Genomic DNA, 17,397 nt, shown 5'->3' on the forward strand with positions numbered 1-17,397 from the left:
TATATATTATATATGTATAAACTCGTCTCAGTTACAGACTGTCAATCTGCACAAATTCTCACTGATTTGGCGATTCACTGAGGTTGTCCGACCTCTTTCACTGAATTATTGTTTTTAGTTAAAACAGTAACGTCACTGACATGCAATAGTAATATTGTCTGTTGGAGATAAAGAACTTAGTCAAAATAAAATACAGTTAGTCTTTATTTAAAGCCACGTTAAACAACTTGCTGGTAGATCAACATATTTACATTTCAAATGTTCATTTTATTGTGCATAAATTTTCAGAAGACAAAATAACTTCTGTACAGACAGATGTTATCTCATGTTTACTTACGTTTTTCAATCAAGCTGAACACAGTTAAATAAAATAGAGCTGGATTTATCAAACTGATGGCTTTCCTTTTCAATACGCTCATTGCTTAATTACACTGTTGTAAGACAAACAGTATAAATGACAACAGTTCTGACGTTCATTAAAATGTTTTTTCTCCAACAACCTGATTTTCAAGGAGCCATTAGCTAAACGCATCGATAATTCAGCATGTTGTGCAGTCAAAGCACAACATTAAAGAACTAAAAAAACCTGACAAGCCGCTGGTTTAATTAATCAGTTAGAGAAAATTCTAGTTTCTTGAAAGGATGACTCCAGATGTTTCGACCGTTCAGTGTGAGTCTTTTATCCCGGCGGCCATTTCATCTGTCTTCCTCCAAGGACGTGGATGTGAAGGTGGTACACCGACTGAGATCCATGCTTTCCATCATTGATCACTGCAGGTAGTTAAACAGCAATTACTAATTAATTTTATTTTTAAGAAGAGTTTTTATCAGCTCGATGAATGTACGTACCCACTCTGTAGCCTTCACTAAGAGATTCCTGCTTCGCCACATTTTTAGCAACAACCAACAAATGCCCCAAGAGCTGAATGTTGGGAGAAAATAAGCAAGACTTAATATTTTTAGACAAGAAAAAAATAAATAATTAACTCCATCTGCTTAGGTTTAGGTTCAACGTCTACAATTTAATTTAAAAACTGCAGCCTGAACCAATTTAAAGTTCCTACCTAAATACAAATTTGTCAACACTGAAATGTTGACACCTACTGGTTAAAATTATTTTTACACAAACTCAAACTTCATTATCTGTTGAGTTTACGTTTCATCAGGTTTATATTGAAACGATACTTGAAGTACCAAAATTTACAGAAAACGTTTTTGTCTGACTGATATCATTTTTGTAATGAGTAAATTTCAGCTACTCAGTACTTGAGTTCCTTTTTATTAAATACTTTTTTACTCTTGAGTGAGTAGTTACTTTTCACTTTTACTTGAGTAAAAATGTTGGAGCAACACTACTTTTACTTGAACATTTTTTTCTACTCTACCCTCCTCCACCTCTGTTTATAGATACACAAGGTCTCACTCTTTACGTTTCATAAATTAGTAGAGTATATATCTGTAATTTTTTGGTTTCTTCCATTAGCTTGTTCACGTTTCTTTTGCCTTTTTTAATTTTAGTTTACATTTTCTGACTGTTTTGTTCTGACTGACTCTCACTGATATTCTCTAGTTATTTCCTAACTTTTCTCCTTTTTCTTAAAGATTTTTCTGTTTGCTTTTTTAATACTTTAAAATTTTTCATTTATAATGTAGGAAAAAACTATTCAAAAAAGAAATAACTGGTTGTGCTACTGAAAAAGGCAACAACTGACTAATTTAAAGATAATATCGTACAAAAAACATGCATTTGCTAACTCAATTTCTTGTTGTTCTGGGACTCTGTGAAGAGCCTCATACCTCAGCATCATCATCTTTAGCTGTGCTTATTCGAGGAATGGGGACCCGTGGAATAACCAGGAAGTGAACGGGAGCCTGTGGACTGATATCCCTGAATGCCAAACACTGAAAAAAGACAAAAAATTAAAAATGTTTTAGAGCCCAAAAGGAGTCAATTTCCACAAAAAAATTCTAAAGTTTTGAGATTAATCAAAAATATTTTCAAGAAAAAAAACAAAATTTCTGAGCTCCAAAAGTCAAAAAATGTGCAACAAGCAACTCAGGAATTTTCTAGAAAAATCTTATACATTTGTGAGTTTCTAAGTAAAAAAAAATATAGACATTTGAAATTCTTGAAACTTTTGACATTTTTTTGATATCAATCTAAAAATTTCAAATTTTTTAATGCCATTTTTTTTTTACTTTTGGAACTCAGAAATGTCCCTGTTTTATTCCAGAAAACTCCTGAGCTTAATCTAATTTTTTGTTTTGTTGGTAATATACTCATTTTTTTGTATCTACAATGGCCCTAATAGGAGGATTTGGAAACATTTAACTGGTAGGTCATGTGAGTTAGTAAAACTTAACATGTTCCTGGTTGTTTACCTTGTCATCTTCATAGATAATATCTGCAGGGATGCTTTTATCAATCACTTTGGAGAAGATGGTCGGACCTGGAGAACCGTATCTTTTGCTGGCCTCCTCTGCCAGCTTCACCTCATCACTTTTTGTGCGGAGTGATCTCTGAAATGCCCAGACAAATAAAAACATTATATTTATAAAAGAAAATAAAGCAATCATTCAGGCGGGGTAAATGTGTGGATAAAGCAAACCTCTTGGTGGTGGGACACTGAAGCTTCCCCACAGCCACCAACATTGCTACCAGAGTGTGTGTTGTGAAAATGCTCAGCAACAGTAGACGAAATGAAAATGTTTATGATAATAAGCAAAAGGGTTGGATTTATAGCAGCTACCTCAGCTCGATAAACACGCTGGAGAGGGTTGAACAGACACGCCCTGGTCCCGACCAACTGCGCCCGAAAAATATTACGAAAATACATGTCTAACTATTATAGTTTACTGTTGATAATGCATCAGTTTTTGTCTACGTTTGACACCAAGAACCTTCATAAACTCAAAAACTCCAAACCAAACACGCCAAGCTAATGCTGCCTTCATGTACATCTCGTAAACATCAAGCTAATCTGAGTGTTAGGACCCAAGTTTAATTTAAAACGTATATTTTCACATGCACTTCACAAGTCAACTTTTTAAAAAACTTTTTTTCATAAATTCTGTCCCCGTTTTTCAAATTATTATTCACGACAGTAATAGTAAAATGTATATGACATGAACCTTCTCTAGCCTGTTGTTGTTGTTTGCAACAAAAATATCCGACAGTTTGTGAGTGGTTTTAAAGGCGACATCAATGACGTATTTAAGGGGTCGCTTCAAGAGCAGCAGTGTTTAAAGCGCTGATTAACATACTTTGCTCATAAAATGTATTCACCTCTTAGATGTTTTACCCTTTCCAGAACTTTTGCAAATCAATCATGATAAAATAAAATCATGTTTTTTGATAAAATGAATAAATAAAATGTAAAAAAAAAAAAAAATCCTTTAATTATGTGTTCACACCACATACTTACAAAGTTACAAGCAGAACAAAACAAAAACAAAAAGCAAACAAATCCCCAAAATGAATCAAAAACTTAGTGGAGCGTATTGTATATACAACATAAAAATTATAAAACAAAAAATTGAAGTACAAACAGTTTCAAAGCAGAGGTAAACTTAAAGCATTTTTACTTAAAAAATTACATTAAAATTGTAACTCATTCTTGCACTTTATAAAGTAATTTATTGTTTTAAAGAAAAAAAATGTCTGTAGTAAATGTTTGGACAATATCAGAACATTATTTACACCGTAGTCAATATTATGACCATTAATAAAAAAAAAGAACATCGAATTTAACCTCTTGGATGGTTATATCTGTTAGAAATACCCCATAAACCCAGATAAACTGGTGAAGATCCGGCCAAATTACAAATTATCCAGATCCTCAGTTACTTTCTCACAGAATACACATTATTTATCCACATCCATTTGAAACCTGTGTCTCAGAAAGTCACTAGTTGCATACATTTTTATCATTTTAAATTAAGTTGAAGTTGTTACCACCACCTCTCCGTAACAGCAGGTGGCGCTATTGCACCGGTTTGTTGTTATTCAACCCTGAATCAAATCCAGGAGGAAGAGCTCAAAGAAGAAACATGGCGGCCCGCATAAGGCTGCCCTTGCTGCTCCCTAGAAGCTTTCCTCCTCTTAGATCCCTGAAACATGTCCACACCGAAGCAGCCGTGAAGGAGCCTCAGTATCCGCCCATAGTCGCTTCTCTGACGGCTAAAAGCAAATCAGCCCGGGTGCGGCAGAACGAGGAGCGCATTAAAATAATCTCCTCCTCTCCCGTGGAGGAGAAGCTGTCCCTCATCACTCGCATCCAGCGGATGAAATTTGTCGTCTACCCTCAGACATTCTCACGAAACCCGGACAGGTGGTACCAGCATTTCACCAAAAGCGCGTACATCCCGGGCCTTCCAGAGAAGTTCAACCCGGCTCCGGAGGGCTCCCAGTCGGCCACGGATCAACCGGCTGTCCCTGAGATCGACGATGCTGCGTTCAATGAAATCCGAGATCTGGTCACCCGTGTGATTTTATACGAGCACTGGCACAAGACGAGAAAGCGCCAACCTTTTCTGTACAAACACCAGGAGCAGGTGGTCGGTCCCTTCCTGAAGACCCTGGTTTCTGAACTCACCTACAATCTGGCCAAATACAACCCGCTACTGCGGCTCTCCAGCCTGGGTATGGATAATGAAGTTCACAATAAATCACTAACAGAGGTTTATTTATGGATAATCTCATCACTGTTTAGGTTGTATTTTTACTGAATGGTCATTTGTGAAGTATTAGAGTAGTGAGGAAAGGTGTACTGCATATTTTGGTATCAATCCGGAACCATGTAAACACAGGGCCCGGATTGTTGTACATCTTGGGCTTAATTACTGCTCTGACTGACTTGGTGTTTCATAAAATTGCATTTTTTAGTTTTTATACTACAGTTATAATAAGAAACTTTCTTATTCTAACAGTTTAAAATGATAAACTTTCTTGTCTTAATATTCTAATAAAAACTGGTTCATGTGAGAGATTATGACTTCTTAAAAAAGGCACAAAGAGGCTTTCTCTGACCTTCCACCTTTCTTCTAGATGACACATAAACATATCTCCAGTTGTTTCCAATTTAATGACCTTTCTTGTTTAAATAAGAGCATATTTTGGTTGCGTTTTGTCTCATTAAAATAACATTTCTCACTTTAATACGTTTTCTAATACGTTTTCTCACCTTACTGCTCCTGGATTACAATAACAAAAATAATTGAAATAAAAAATAATTGAAAATTAAAAATAAAGGTTTAGCACTTTTCTAACTGGATTGATTTGAATTGATTTAGGGCCAAATTGGATGTTTCCTTGAGATTGCATTTGTCATGAGTTGTCGTTAAAAAGTCTTTTTCATCACAGTTTTGTCCTGTAAAATGAATCGTGAATCTCAAAACTTAAGTCTCTAAAGCCAGTTTAATACCTACACCTCTCTGTTCCTACACAGCAGACCACATAAACCAGTGTTCCCCTTTCAGTGCTGGTTTTAGTTTCTGATGTTTGTTTTCTTCTTCTTCAGATCTCAGCCCACAGGTGAACTTTTATTGGAGGAGGGGAAAGAGAATAATCCCGAAGGGCCACCGCAGAGGCCGACAGGAGCCAATCAGGTTCCAGATCGATGACCAGCCCCACAGCCAGATCAGGATACCTCAGCAGCTACCGCAGGTAAAAAGAAAACAAAAAACATTTCTTTACAGTAGGAATAGAAAAATACAGACATAATTTAATCTATTCCGTTAACTTTACCTTATTTTCCTGTCATGTTTTTCATCAGTTTGCTCCACTGGAGGCGTCTTATACAGCTGAGGTCCCAGAAATCCACCTTGCCCCCAACGTGATGCCTCTGTTCAGAAGGCAGTATGACAACAACATCTTCACAGGTGAAACTCCTAAAACTAATAAAAGAAAACATCAAACATCATATCTCAAAGGTAGTCTGGCTACAATCTACAGAGGTGCAATAAAGGGGAATAAAATCAAGAACAAAATAAAAAACAGTTTCTATCCAAGAGCCAGAGGAATTAAACTTTTTAAAGTTAATGCCTGCTACAATGTAACGTTCACACAAGGTCGAATCAAATATTAAAATATTCCAGTTATCAGTACTTTGTGGAAGAAGTAAGTAAAAAGTAGCCAAAGTTTAAGCTTTAGTATGAAAGTTTAAGTTCAGATCTTAGTATTAGTGCTTACTGCACTAGAGTGTTCTTAAATAAATCAAGTTTATAAAAAGTAAACTTCAAGGACACCGTCTGTTGTAAGTATAAAATAAATATATCCGCATTAAACCGCAATAAACAATTTTTTGCTTTTTGTGTTATGAACTTAGTTAACGTGAGTTTTTTTTTTTTTTTTTATAACTGCTTTCCTCCGTTTTTCCAGGAGCGAAGCTGCCAGACCCAGCCTGCTACGGTCACACTCAGTTCCATCTGGTACCGGACCGGTACCACAGAGACCGGCTAGCTCGACAGCAGCATTCGGACCAGGTGGAGCCCTTCCTCCGAGCCAACGCCGCCGCCAGCCTGTTTGCCTGGACTGGAGCTCAGGCCATGTACCAAGGTCGGAAAAATTTTACTGCTTTTCATTCTGTGCTGCTGTTTTTTTTCTAACACTGAAGAAAAAGTATTGAGAAACTGCATTTTATCACAAAATATGTTTTGAAAACAAAATACTTTAGATTGAGCAAAAGTCACTTATTAAACTTTTTAAATTGGTTGGAAATATGTGACTCCGTTGGAGTTGCAGCTTCCTCCAGTCTGGAATCTGATTCCAGTATTTTCCAGGTCGGATAAATTTGGAAAAGGAAAATATGAGGATAGAAGAGTATTTATAATTCCACATTTTATTTACTATTCTAACAAAATGTTGCGTTTTTTCCTCTTTGGATCTTTTCTTTCTTCCTTCCTTTTGCACTTTCTTGTATCAGCTACTATTGTATTCCTTTTATTTTGTCCCTTCCTTCCTTTTCATTTTCTGTTTTTCCTCCCTTCTTTCTTCTCATCATTTTTACCCTTCTTTTTTCCATATCTTCCCAAACTTATTATGCCTTCTCTTAAGTTCACAGTGATTTTTAGTGTTTTCATATTTTAAAATGAACATATAAAACTGAGAAATCTGGATAGTCGGATCTGGAATCCTGGAGTTATAGGAGAAAAGAGTGATGGGCTGTTCCCTCTTTCCGCCAAACCTCTGCAGGTTTCTGGGACTACCAGGACGTCTCCAGACCCTTCGTGTCGCAGGCCGTCATCACAGACGGACACTTCTTCTCCTTCTTCTGCTACCAGCTCAACACTCTGGCTCTGTCCGTGGAGACGGACGCCAACAACCCCAGGAAGAACCTGCTGTGGGGCACAGAGAGCCTCCGTCTCTACGAGGGCGTGCAGGACGGCGCGGTGGTGGGGCTGGACGACGGCGTCCTCAGGCTTCTGGTTCAGTTCCTCATGAACCGGCCTCACAGCTGAACGGGACACAAACATGCAGAAAGCTGCTTTTTTTGTCACTAAAGCTGAAAAAATTTGGTTTACGGTTGTTTAATCAACCAAACTATAAACAGATTGAATGCAGATTCAGGCTTAAGATGGAGATTCTGAACAATCAGAAACAGGTTTTTTTTCACTCTTCTCTCAGTAATACAGTTGTTTCCTTTATTCCTGTTACTTTGGCAAGTGAAGCTCATAACAACGACTGCGTATCATGGCTACTAAAGATTTCCACCAAAAAACTCAGAACTTCCAATACTAATCTGACAAATTTTCTGGAAAATACAAGATTTCTGAGCTTCAAAAATTTGCAGGAAAAACATAATTTGAGCTCCAACAGTTAAAAGAAAAAAACCCCCTCAGAAATATTGAGATTATTTTTACAAAAAAAAAAAAAACTTGATCATTCCTGAGCTTGAAATGTTGACTTTTGAAACTCTGAAAAATCTTCAACTTTATGGGCTTCAAAACTTTCCATTTTTCCTATAAAAAAATGCACAAAATGAATCTCAAGATTTTAGATTTTTTCACAAATTTTAGACTTTTGGAGCTCAAAAATGTCCAAGTTTTTTTTCTTGAAAATTTGAGATTAGTCTCAGAATTTCAGTTTTTTTTTTGTCAGAAATGTAAGTAATTTTTAAAATCTAAACTGCCCTAATATGCCATTGTGCAAAGCCGCTTTAAGGAGGGGCCACCAAATTTTCCCATTTCAGCATGTAGAGAAAATGCAAGTTACTGCAAAACAGTCAATAAAGCATCTGCTACCCTTTGATTGCAGCACGTTTTTGTTTGTTTTTGACTGGGAGCGGTGCAATTTTTCAGAAAGAATAGCACCGGGAGGAGCTAAATCTTTTCACAAATTATTTGTCTCATATTAAACTGTTACAACATAGTGGCAATTTAAACAAATGTTAAAAAATAAATAAATAAAAGTTGCATACTGCAGCTTTAATGAGCTGCTAGTATTAATTCAATCATATTTGAATTAAGGAATTACAACATTTAATTTCCCTTTCCAAAAATATTTTTTAATTGAATTAAACAAGCAAAGCATTCATTCAAAGGAAAATGACTCAGATAAACTTTCATTTGTTAAGCTTTAATATTATTTCTTGCATTACAGTGAAGGCTGAATATGTTAACGTGACAATGATGCACAAGTATTTTGATTTGGACGTTACTTTAAAATGCGACAGACTGGCGACCTGGTCCAGGGTGACCCGCCTCCTGCCCGGAACTTTCGCCGGAGAGGCATCAGCAATCCTGCCGACCCCACTTGGGCCAAGGGTGTAAAGAAAATGGATAGATGGATGGATGGATGGATGGATGGATGGTAACTTCCAAAGCTCACGTTGATGTAAACACACATTCAAGGTGGCAGAAATAAAATCATTGCTGGCAAAGAGAACACTAGCTGCGTTTCCATTGAGAGAATTGGAATTACTAAATGGAAACATACCAATTCGGGAAAAAATTAAAAAAATTCCATTAAAGGTTTTTGCATCGCTTGAATCGCGATCAACAACAACCGGATGCTGTCACTGGCGGAAAAGAGGAAGAAGAAGACGAAGTGGAAGACAGATGATGGCGCAGCATGTTTTTTTTTAATGGTATATTGCGGGAACAAATTTATTCACCTGTCATTTTAATTGCGTTCTTATTTAATGGAAACACCGCAATTACAAAATTGTTTTTTCGGCATTAGCAAAATATTGACAATGTTTTGCGCACAATAGTCATGGAATGGCAGCTTGTTCTTTGCTTTTTGAGAGTGGGTTCCATAAATCAAAGCTTTGCGCAAACTAAAATTACAATAATAAATTCGGTTAATGAAACATGAAAACCTTTTTTAGTTAGGATGAGGTAGATTTTCCGCCATATTGAAATTGATAGCGCTAAACTGAAACACTTCGCGTCACACCAGGCACGTGATCAACAGCCGCGAAAACCTCGAAGAAAACGGCAGGAAGTAGTATTAGGATGGTTGTTTTTTTGTTTTTCCGGACAATGTGCAGTTGACTCCACCTGGGCTCTCACAGAATCGTACAGTTCATAAAAAGTGGTGTGTCATTTGAAATTATTGAAGCCACAGCTCTTATGGAAAATCAAAATCTACAATTTCCCCAAAACACCACATCACTCCAACGCCTGAAGGTTTCCTCTGATAATGATAGGCGCTAGCTAGCGCCATAGCTAAATTATGAATATAATCTCGTACCTTTTTACATCCGTCGCTGACATTATTTTCGAATGACTTATCGCGTGAACAAGAATATTTACGTGATTTTAATTTAAATTTCAAAATGTTCTTCGAGATTAGCAGAATATCGACAAATTTTAGCGTACATTTTCCATTGAAACGCAGCTAGTCAGCTGCTTTTTGAGAGAGTTAAGGCACTGCTCACAAACCACAACTCATTACATCACAGCTGCAAATGTAGGGCGGGGGCTTTCAAGCTAAAAAAAAAACCCCACCGGCTTCCGTTTGTGACAGACGCTACACCGGAAACGTGTGAAGGCAACACAAGCCGGCCGGAGGGAAAGAAATGCGAAATGCTTTACTCCTTCAGCCGTTGGTGACAACAGGAAACATGTTGGTCAGTGAACGTCAAAACAGAAAGCTTTCGTGTGTATTGCACTTAGCTGGTGTTAAGGACTAAAACATTTACAAAAAATAGGTGTTTATATATTGCTATAGAAGCTCTTCACATTCAAAAATAAAATAATTTAATAGATGCTTGAATTTGCTGCTGCAGACGTCCTTTAGGTTTTGCGCTGTCTTACTGAGGTATTTTCCTCAGCTTCGTCATCTTCAACCTGTGGCCTGAGGCAAAAATCATTTTTTAAAAAAAAGCATAATACACAAAACATAAAAATAAATATGTGATGACTATTAAAGTACTCACTGTGTGTTCTTTGGGTCTGCATTCCGACCATTAGCTGTGAAAAGGGCAGGAAATTATTCACAATAGTAGATTCTCTTTATTGGTAGTTAAATATATCCATAAAATAAATAAATATTTTAATAAAAGGGCACATTTCTTGAAAAATTACATTTGCATAAAAGAGTAAAGGCATGAACATCCAGTCTTTAATCTGAGCACTGCAAAAACACAAACTGTTCCAAAGTATTTTAAGTTCAGTTGCTATTGCAACAACCTTAGTACTTGAAATAAGACAAAATTAACTTAAAAACAACTTCTCAGCAAGATGTAGCCGTTTCTTTTAAGTTGGTTATTCCTTAATATGGATGCGCAATTACTAGTTTTATTGGCAGATTATTTCACTTATGACAAGACTTTTTCCCATGTTATAAGTGAAATAATCTGTCAGTGAAACTAGTAATTCCTCTTGAATAATAAGGAACTATTAACGTAAAACTAGCTCCTATTTCTTGCTGAAAAATTAATTCTAGGTTAGTTTTGTCTTATTTCAAGTGTAGCAAGATATTTGAACTAGAAACTGGACCAAAATACTCAGTAAAATTTTGTTTTTGCAGTCAGTACAGTGCAGAAAAATCATAATTTTTGCAAACCATTTCTGTGTTAATTTGGCCACAATATCTGGAATTTTATTCTTTTTAAAGAACCAATTGAAGATTTATCTAAAATCTCCTGGTGTAATAAATGAGTCCATATTGCAATGTATGCTAACAATAATCTAAGGGCATTTTGAAATAAAATCATTCCCACAGCATCATAGATCCTCCTCCATACCAGTAAACATGAGTTGCTCTTCCAAACTAACCTACGCACACAGTTTCATAGCTAAAGTCAAAACAGAGAAAAAAAAAGCATGTATTGGTACCTTCTGCTTCCTTTTTCTTGGAATGACTCCTCTCATAGATGAGAATCGCAGTAACCAAGATGACAACTTCCACCAGGATGCCTAAGAAAGGCTTCAATGGCTCCCAGATGGTAATCACCTTCAGGAGAAAATACTTTAATAGTATTTAAAATATGTTTTAGATAAGACGGCATCGTAAAACTGAACTGGAGAACAAAATGTGAAACCCAAAGCTTGGTTTCGACTGATTAAATAAGGAGATAATTTCCATCATTTACTAACATTGAATATCAAATAAATTCTTTTTTAGCAATATCTAGAATATGCAAAATATGAATAATTCCCCTTTAAAGTTTAAAACCTAGGTTTTCAACAAGTGAGCTCAGTGTTTGTTTGGCTCCTCTGATTCTGACCTTCAGGTGCATTTTGCTGGTGCTGGTGCTGATGTTGTACACGGCGGCGCAGTGATACACGCCGGAGTCGGCTTCGCTCACGTCCTTCACCTTGAGCTTCGTTTTGTGCCCGTTGACGATGATGTTGTAGCGTTGAGCTTCGAATATCTGCTCCTGCAGGACGACAGAATCCTACAATTATTACACTAACTAGCAAAAAAAACCTCAAAACATCAGAAATATTAAACGAGATGATTTCATGTTTGTTGTATGCTTAATGCCTATGCAATGCATAAACGTAAGGCTTGCGGGCCAAAACAAATCAAATTAGTTTTTAATTGTATGGTTCCAAATGACATTAATGTGAAAAGATGTTAAATATTATTTATTGATTACGAATCCCCCAAATCTGGTGAATAAAGTTTTAGCAGTTTGTTAATATTAATTGTATTAATAAATTCTGCCATAATCGGCCCTTTGAGGAAAAAGTCATGATGCTGGTATATACTGTATATTACATGTTTAAAAATCTGAATAAAAAAAAAAAACAGTATTTTTTCTCTATAAATACTTTAACAAGAATTATCTGAATACCTAGTTTTAATGGGAAAAGCAAGGCTACCATTTAATTGAGCCATTAAAGGTGACTTTTACAGTCTAGCTGTTATATGTTTAACTTTATCCAACTGCAGATAAAACTCGACTGTAAAGGAAATCGTGTAAAGTCAAAGATCCTCGCTCACCTTATCGGTGCCATTGGTCTTAAACCAGTTCCAGGTCCTTGGCACTGGTTTTTTTTCCTCCATCTTGCATGTCAGAACCACAAAGTCGCCCACATAGGAGATGATGGGCTTCTCTCTTTTCTCGCCGATCTGCGGCACTGAAAGACAGAGCCGACACGTTGGTGTCAATCTGCAGCAGGTTTCTGAATAAATAAAAATTACAAAACAAGACGGTAAAGGTGGTGCAGAGTGTGATCTGTACCTGCCAAGATAAAATCTAGTTCTGCTTCATTTTCAAACACACAGGTGTAATTTCCAAGGTGTTCCTCACTCACAATGTTGAACCTGAAGAACAGAGAGAACAAGTGTTAACATTTTGTTTTTCATCACAGTTTTTTCTTCTAAAATGTGACCTGTCTGCAGCTTTGCTAACCCAGAGGCAGGTTTTGGATTCAAAGACGTTCTTTCTAAACCTTAAAGGTGAGACAACAGCACAGAAACAACAGAAAGCTACATTGGATTCCATACAAAAAGGTTAAAATTACAACACTGAAAAAAAAATAGATTAAAAATATTCAGACGGCGTTTAATTATTCAGGTCTGATAATTTTTATAACATTTTTATAAAAGTGAAAATGCCACCTTGCTAATCCACCTCATCTGCTTTTGCTGTGTCACATTAAATCTCTAAAAACATTTATTATGTCCTGACAACAAAAGGTTGTTTAAATAATATATTGTCATGTTACTGTAATATAATATTTATAAGTAAGAATTTGAAAAGGTTTCATTATAACATGGTAAGTGTCAACTTATTTTGTTCAAACATGAAAGATATATTGTTAGAAGATTTAAGGTCTCACATTTTAACTTGATATAGCTCTATTTTTTATTTTTTTTTGCCTGTGTTGCAGCTCTAAGAGTTCATATAAACTAGTAATGACAGACAAAAAAAACCCCAGCAGTTAGCGGATTATTTCTTTAAAAATACAGAGCATTGCAAATTAAATACATGAAGCATTTTGTAGGGAAAAATTGATGGGTGTAATTTAAAATTGATTATTATTATTATTATTATTATTATTATTATTATTATTATTATTATTATTATTATTATTATTATTATTATTATTATTATTATTATTATTATTATTATTATTATTATTATTATTATTATTATTATTATTATTTTAGGTTTAAAATAAAAACAATGTAGACACTGTTGCTTTTGTAGATCTAAACAGACAGGGGGTCAGTTTTTATATCTGGTAAATTTTAGTTGTTATTGTATTCAATAATATATAAAATAAAAATAAAAAAATTAACATGTTTTGCAAAGATCCATTTTCCTAAAACCCATAAATATGTTTTTTTATTCCAGTTTGGGTTAATTTTGAGCACATGTAAATCACTTACACTCGTTGGAGTCTGTACTGCTGGTTCTCTGGGGCCACTGGGACTCGGCTGTCCTGAATTTCCTCTCCGCCTTTTCTCCAGTAACCAGTGATGCTGGGCTGCTTGTCCTGGTTACCAGTCCAGATGCACTCCAGCGACAGATTGACAGGATTCAGCAGCTCAACATTCTCAACTTTATTCTCGCCTGAGTAAAAGCAAACATGACATTGTTATTTTCTGAATGGAATATAAGAATTTCCTCATTAAACATTTAGATAAATGTAAATATTTTGACCTGTGAGGTGGACCCTCGTGGAGTTCGTTGGAAGAGCGCTGGCTAAAGTCAATGGCGTCAGTGTTGGACCAACAGTTTCTGTCAGCAGAATATATCATTATTTGCTAGTTAATCTACCCTTTGGATTATTTTAACTGTGAATAATCCACGGTAGTATTGCTAGATTTAAAAGCCTATATTACCATTTACTGTATTTTTGTAATTTTGAATGTAACTTTGTAACTAGCAAAGTTACAAAGATGCAACTTTGCATTCAGATGAAGTTGTGCTACCACAGTATTTTTCTCGGTAGCCTTTTTAAAAGGCCACAGCGCTTTACTCTGTATTATTTTTTTACCATTATCTCATCAACTTCAGTATTTAACAGCTTGACTGAGATCTGCTGAGTTGTTTTTTTTGTTCTGTTTTTCAGAGCGTCTGTCTGTCTGTCGTCTGACCTTGGAGTGAATATGCGGGGCTGTAAATGTTTTCCACTAGAAAACTCCATCCGTGTCTTTTTATACATGGGTTTTCAATTCTGACTTAATTTTTGTTTACTACATAAACATTTGGTAACAGCCAGGTTGTGTTTATTATTTTCTGATAGAACTGAAAAAGCCTTTCCTTTAATTTTCCCATGACTGTAGATCCAGTGTTGGGAATGCCACCCTAAAGATCCAAACATGGTGCTGCTGGAAGCAGAGGTTCAGATTACAAGTAAAACACAGTTTTCAGCACCACTGCAGAGAGCTTCAGGTGGGTGTACCATTTTGGTTATCGGATCTCTTCCCAGTAGACCAACAGATTGAGCAAAACTCAGAGTGAGGCCTCAGATTAGAGGGACACGGATACAGATTTTCACTGATTATTAGCAAAACTCAGCTGGAAGCTTTACTTTATGGTAAGAAAATTAAATTAAAAATTACAACTCTCTAACTGCTTGGTTTACTAAAAAGAGAGTATAAATTGTTTGGTTTTCCTGAGGCACCTGTGGCGTACTTATTACTTTTCACTGGAAATATTAGAAAATTAAAAATGGTTCATTTTGACAAACCATTTGTTAGCTTGGAAATTGTTGATGTGAGCTTATAACAGATTTATTCTGTTTCTGCAGGTTTGTCTAATTTAAGTGTTTCAGATCCTCAAATAAAGTTTAAAGTGAAATCTTAGCTCCGCCCCAATTTTCACTAAAGTGGGCGCAGCCAAAAGACACTGAGGGGCGTGGCCAAATCTAAAGCTGACTGGAGAGGGAAAAGCATGGCTAGTATGCTTTTCAGCCTAAAAATGTTCATTTTTAGGCTGAACATTGTAGAATTAAACAAGTTTACACAAAATATCACAGATAATTTCAGAAAACTAAAGTCAGAATTCTGAGATTAAACCTACAAAAAACATTAGAATTTAATCCTCTCTAATTAAAGGATTAAACTCAATTTAATTTCTGAGATTAAAGTAAGAATCTAATCCTTTAATTTTTTTAATTAAAGGATTAAAGTCAAATTTGTGAATTTAAAATCAGAATTCTTTCTTTCTTTCCAGTGGACCTAATCCTCTTCCTTAGTCAGTTTTACATGATTTTATTTTTAGTTTCTTCTTAGTGTCTTAAAGTGACGCTGTCTATCTTTAAATAAAGAGAAACATTTGATTTTTGTTAAATTAATAATTTTAGCGTCCAATTGAAGTATTTTTCCACTCTTAGAAGACAAGAACATTTTCTCTGGACATTTAAAAAAATCACATTAATCCAAATACTTCGAACTTAACATGTGGTGCAATCATACGACAATCTTGCCACAGTTTCCTGTCAAGGTTACAGAAACCTTCAGCGCCAACCTGAGGGAAGAACATCAGAGTTTGATCAGAAATCAAACCAGAAGGTGATTTACCTGAGCTGGTGAGTCGGCAGGTGGCCAGCATCAGCAGGATGTTGATGGGAAGCAGCTCCATGGCTGATGTTCTTCTGTCCTCTGTGGGAGAAGGTCTGTGTCCCCGCCGCTGCAACGCCCCTCCTCCACCAGCTCCACAGTGACGCAGCAGTGAGATCACTCTGCATCCTGTGTGTGGCAGAAGAAGACGACTCCATCCGTTTCTGAGTCAGACAGCCTTCAGGTCCTCATGCTGCACTGCAGGGTGTTTTTGTCCTGCAGGGAAACTCGTGGAAAGGCAATTCTGTCTCAAATGCATCATTAGAAAAGTCGATAAAGCCGCTACATTCTGCTGGAGAGTTTCTTTCTGTTATCTGAGAGGATCTGGCAGGAACGAGTAACATGAGCAGGCGGCCTCCCTTTGTGAGCAGCACAAGGACAGGGAACTGTTCTGTTATGAAAGCCAACTAAATAAATGATGCACTGTGGCTTTATACAGGAAATGAGCATTTTAAACAGTAAAAAACAGTTTTAAAGTCTGCAAAAAACAAATACTGAGTAATACTCGATGTTTTTTTTATTGTTTCTCAACAAAAAAAACCTTCACTTGTCTTTGGAAACTAAACACAAAATCTTATAAGTATTTTTGGTTTAGTTTCTAGTGCAAATATCTTAGTACACTGAACATAAGAAAACTAACTTTTCATTAAAGCTTGTTTTAAGTAAATAATTCCTTAATATTGATGATTTAATAATGGTTACACTGGCTGATTATTTCACTTATGACATGGAAATAATGTCTTGCTATAAGTGAAATAATTGGCCAAAGGAGGCAGTAATTTTTCATAAATATTCAGGAATTATTCATTTAAATCAAGCTCATAGTTCTTGCCAAAAAGTTACTTGTAAGTTAGTTTTATCTTATTTCAAGTTTACAAAGATATTTGAACTAGAAACTAAACCAAAGATACTTGGTAACATTTTGTGTTACTTTATGGAAATGATTTTGTTTCTCTGGTCTGTAACACAGCTGAAAACTTGGCAGGCAGTATTTTTTACTCCAAGGTTAAAACTTTTTAAAATCCAGATCTTTATGGATTTAAATAAAAAATGAGTGCAGGATTTGTTCTGACTCCGGCTGCAATCCACACCTTGTGGATCTGTCAAACTCCTGGATTGGTTTTGCTCAACAATCTTCTCAAAGGTGCAGTTTCCTTCCACTAAACTTTCCATTACTACTACAGCCAGTTTATTTTCCAGTGATCATTTCGGGTTTATCATCCATGTGGAGGCGGAGAGTCTGCAGGATAACTGTGAAAATGATTTGGTCCTGTAAGCTAAAGTATGCAATAAAGAAAAAAATAATCTTAATTTACATTTTTTTATTGGTCTTATGTAATTATTAAGTTTCAGAGAAATAAATGTTGTTTCATTTTCTGAATTAAAAACTTACTGCATTATTTTGGGGTAATTAATTGAGAAAAACT

General features: G+C 35.7%; 3 protein-coding genes across 4 annotated transcripts; 1 reads left to right on the forward strand and 2 right to left on the reverse strand.

Annotated features, from left to right (window-relative positions):
- Positions 1-186: 186 nt before the first annotated feature.
- LOC103469931 (uncharacterized HIT-like protein Synpcc7942_1390) lies at positions 187-3,329 on the reverse strand. 2 transcript variants are annotated; one of them, XM_008418011.2, is made up of 5 exons: positions 2,610-3,329; positions 2,383-2,520; positions 1,798-1,902; positions 850-922; positions 187-771 (listed from the first exon to the last, which is right to left on the reverse strand). In XM_008418011.2, exons 1-5 carry the CDS (start codon positions 2,835-2,837, stop codon positions 680-682), a joined length of 636 nt encoding a protein of 211 aa, XP_008416233.1. In that variant the 5' UTR covers positions 2,838-3,329; the 3' UTR covers positions 187-679. The 2 variants fall into 2 exon arrangements, with proteins under 2 accessions (XP_008416233.1, XP_008416234.1); XM_008418012.2 differs by having other exon boundaries at positions 2,751-3,138.
- Positions 3,330-3,690: 361 nt separating this feature from the next.
- On the forward strand, positions 3,691-7,822 carry mrps30 (mitochondrial ribosomal protein S30). Its single transcript, XM_008418013.2, has 5 exons — positions 3,691-4,642; positions 5,520-5,665; positions 5,775-5,880; positions 6,380-6,556; positions 7,193-7,822. Exons 1-5 carry the CDS (start codon positions 4,051-4,053, stop codon positions 7,456-7,458), a joined length of 1,287 nt encoding a protein of 428 aa, XP_008416235.1. The 5' UTR covers positions 3,691-4,050; the 3' UTR covers positions 7,459-7,822.
- Positions 7,823-10,011: 2,189 nt separating this feature from the next.
- emb (embigin) lies at positions 10,012-16,078 on the reverse strand. The gene is made up of 9 exons (XM_008418014.2): positions 15,932-16,078; positions 14,067-14,144; positions 13,793-13,976; positions 12,639-12,721; positions 12,398-12,534; positions 11,676-11,828; positions 11,284-11,401; positions 10,383-10,416; positions 10,012-10,300 (listed from the first exon to the last, which is right to left on the reverse strand). Exons 1-9 carry the CDS (start codon positions 15,990-15,992, stop codon positions 10,240-10,242), a joined length of 909 nt encoding a protein of 302 aa, XP_008416236.1. The 5' UTR covers positions 15,993-16,078; the 3' UTR covers positions 10,012-10,239.
- Between the last annotated feature and the right edge of the window lie 1,319 nt (positions 16,079-17,397).

Source organism: Poecilia reticulata, linkage group LG9 (assembly GCF_000633615.1).
Source record: "Poecilia reticulata strain Guanapo linkage group LG9, Guppy_female_1.0+MT, whole genome shotgun sequence".
NCBI lineage: Eukaryota > Metazoa > Chordata > Actinopteri > Cyprinodontiformes > Poeciliidae > Poecilia > Poecilia reticulata.

Bases quoted from the DNA above. Each gene is read 5' to 3' on its own strand.
- LOC103469931 (XM_008418011.2), bottom strand. From the start codon at position 2,837: ATGTATTTTCGTAATATTTTTCGGGCGCAGTTGGTCGGGACCAGGGCG. The intron at 1,903-2,382 runs GTAAACAACCAG...GTCTTTTTTCAG, and splicing joins TTATCTATGAAGATGACAAG to TGTTTGGCATTCAGGGATAT. The intron at 923-1,797 runs GTATGAGGCTCT...CCCAACATTCAG, and splicing joins CTAAAGATGATGATGCTGAG to CTCTTGGGGCATTTGTTGGT.
- mrps30 (XM_008418013.2), top strand. From the start codon at position 4,051: ATGGCGGCCCGCATAAGGCTGCCCTTGCTGCTCCCTAGAAGCTTTCCT. The intron at 4,643-5,519 runs GTATGGATAATG...CTTCTTCTTCAG, and splicing joins ACTGCGGCTCTCCAGCCTGG to ATCTCAGCCCACAGGTGAAC. The intron at 5,666-5,774 runs GTAAAAAGAAAA...GTTTTTCATCAG, and splicing joins TACCTCAGCAGCTACCGCAG to TTTGCTCCACTGGAGGCGTC.
- emb (XM_008418014.2), bottom strand. From the start codon at position 15,992: ATGGAGCTGCTTCCCATCAACATCCTGCTGATGCTGGCCACCTGCCGA. The intron at 12,722-13,792 runs GTAAGTGATTTA...TCTGTTCTTCAG, and splicing joins CAGTACAGACTCCAACGAGT to GTTCAACATTGTGAGTGAGG. The intron at 11,829-12,397 runs GTGAGCGAGGAT...GTCGTCCTGCAG, and splicing joins AGACCAATGGCACCGATAAG to GAGCAGATATTCGAAGCTCA.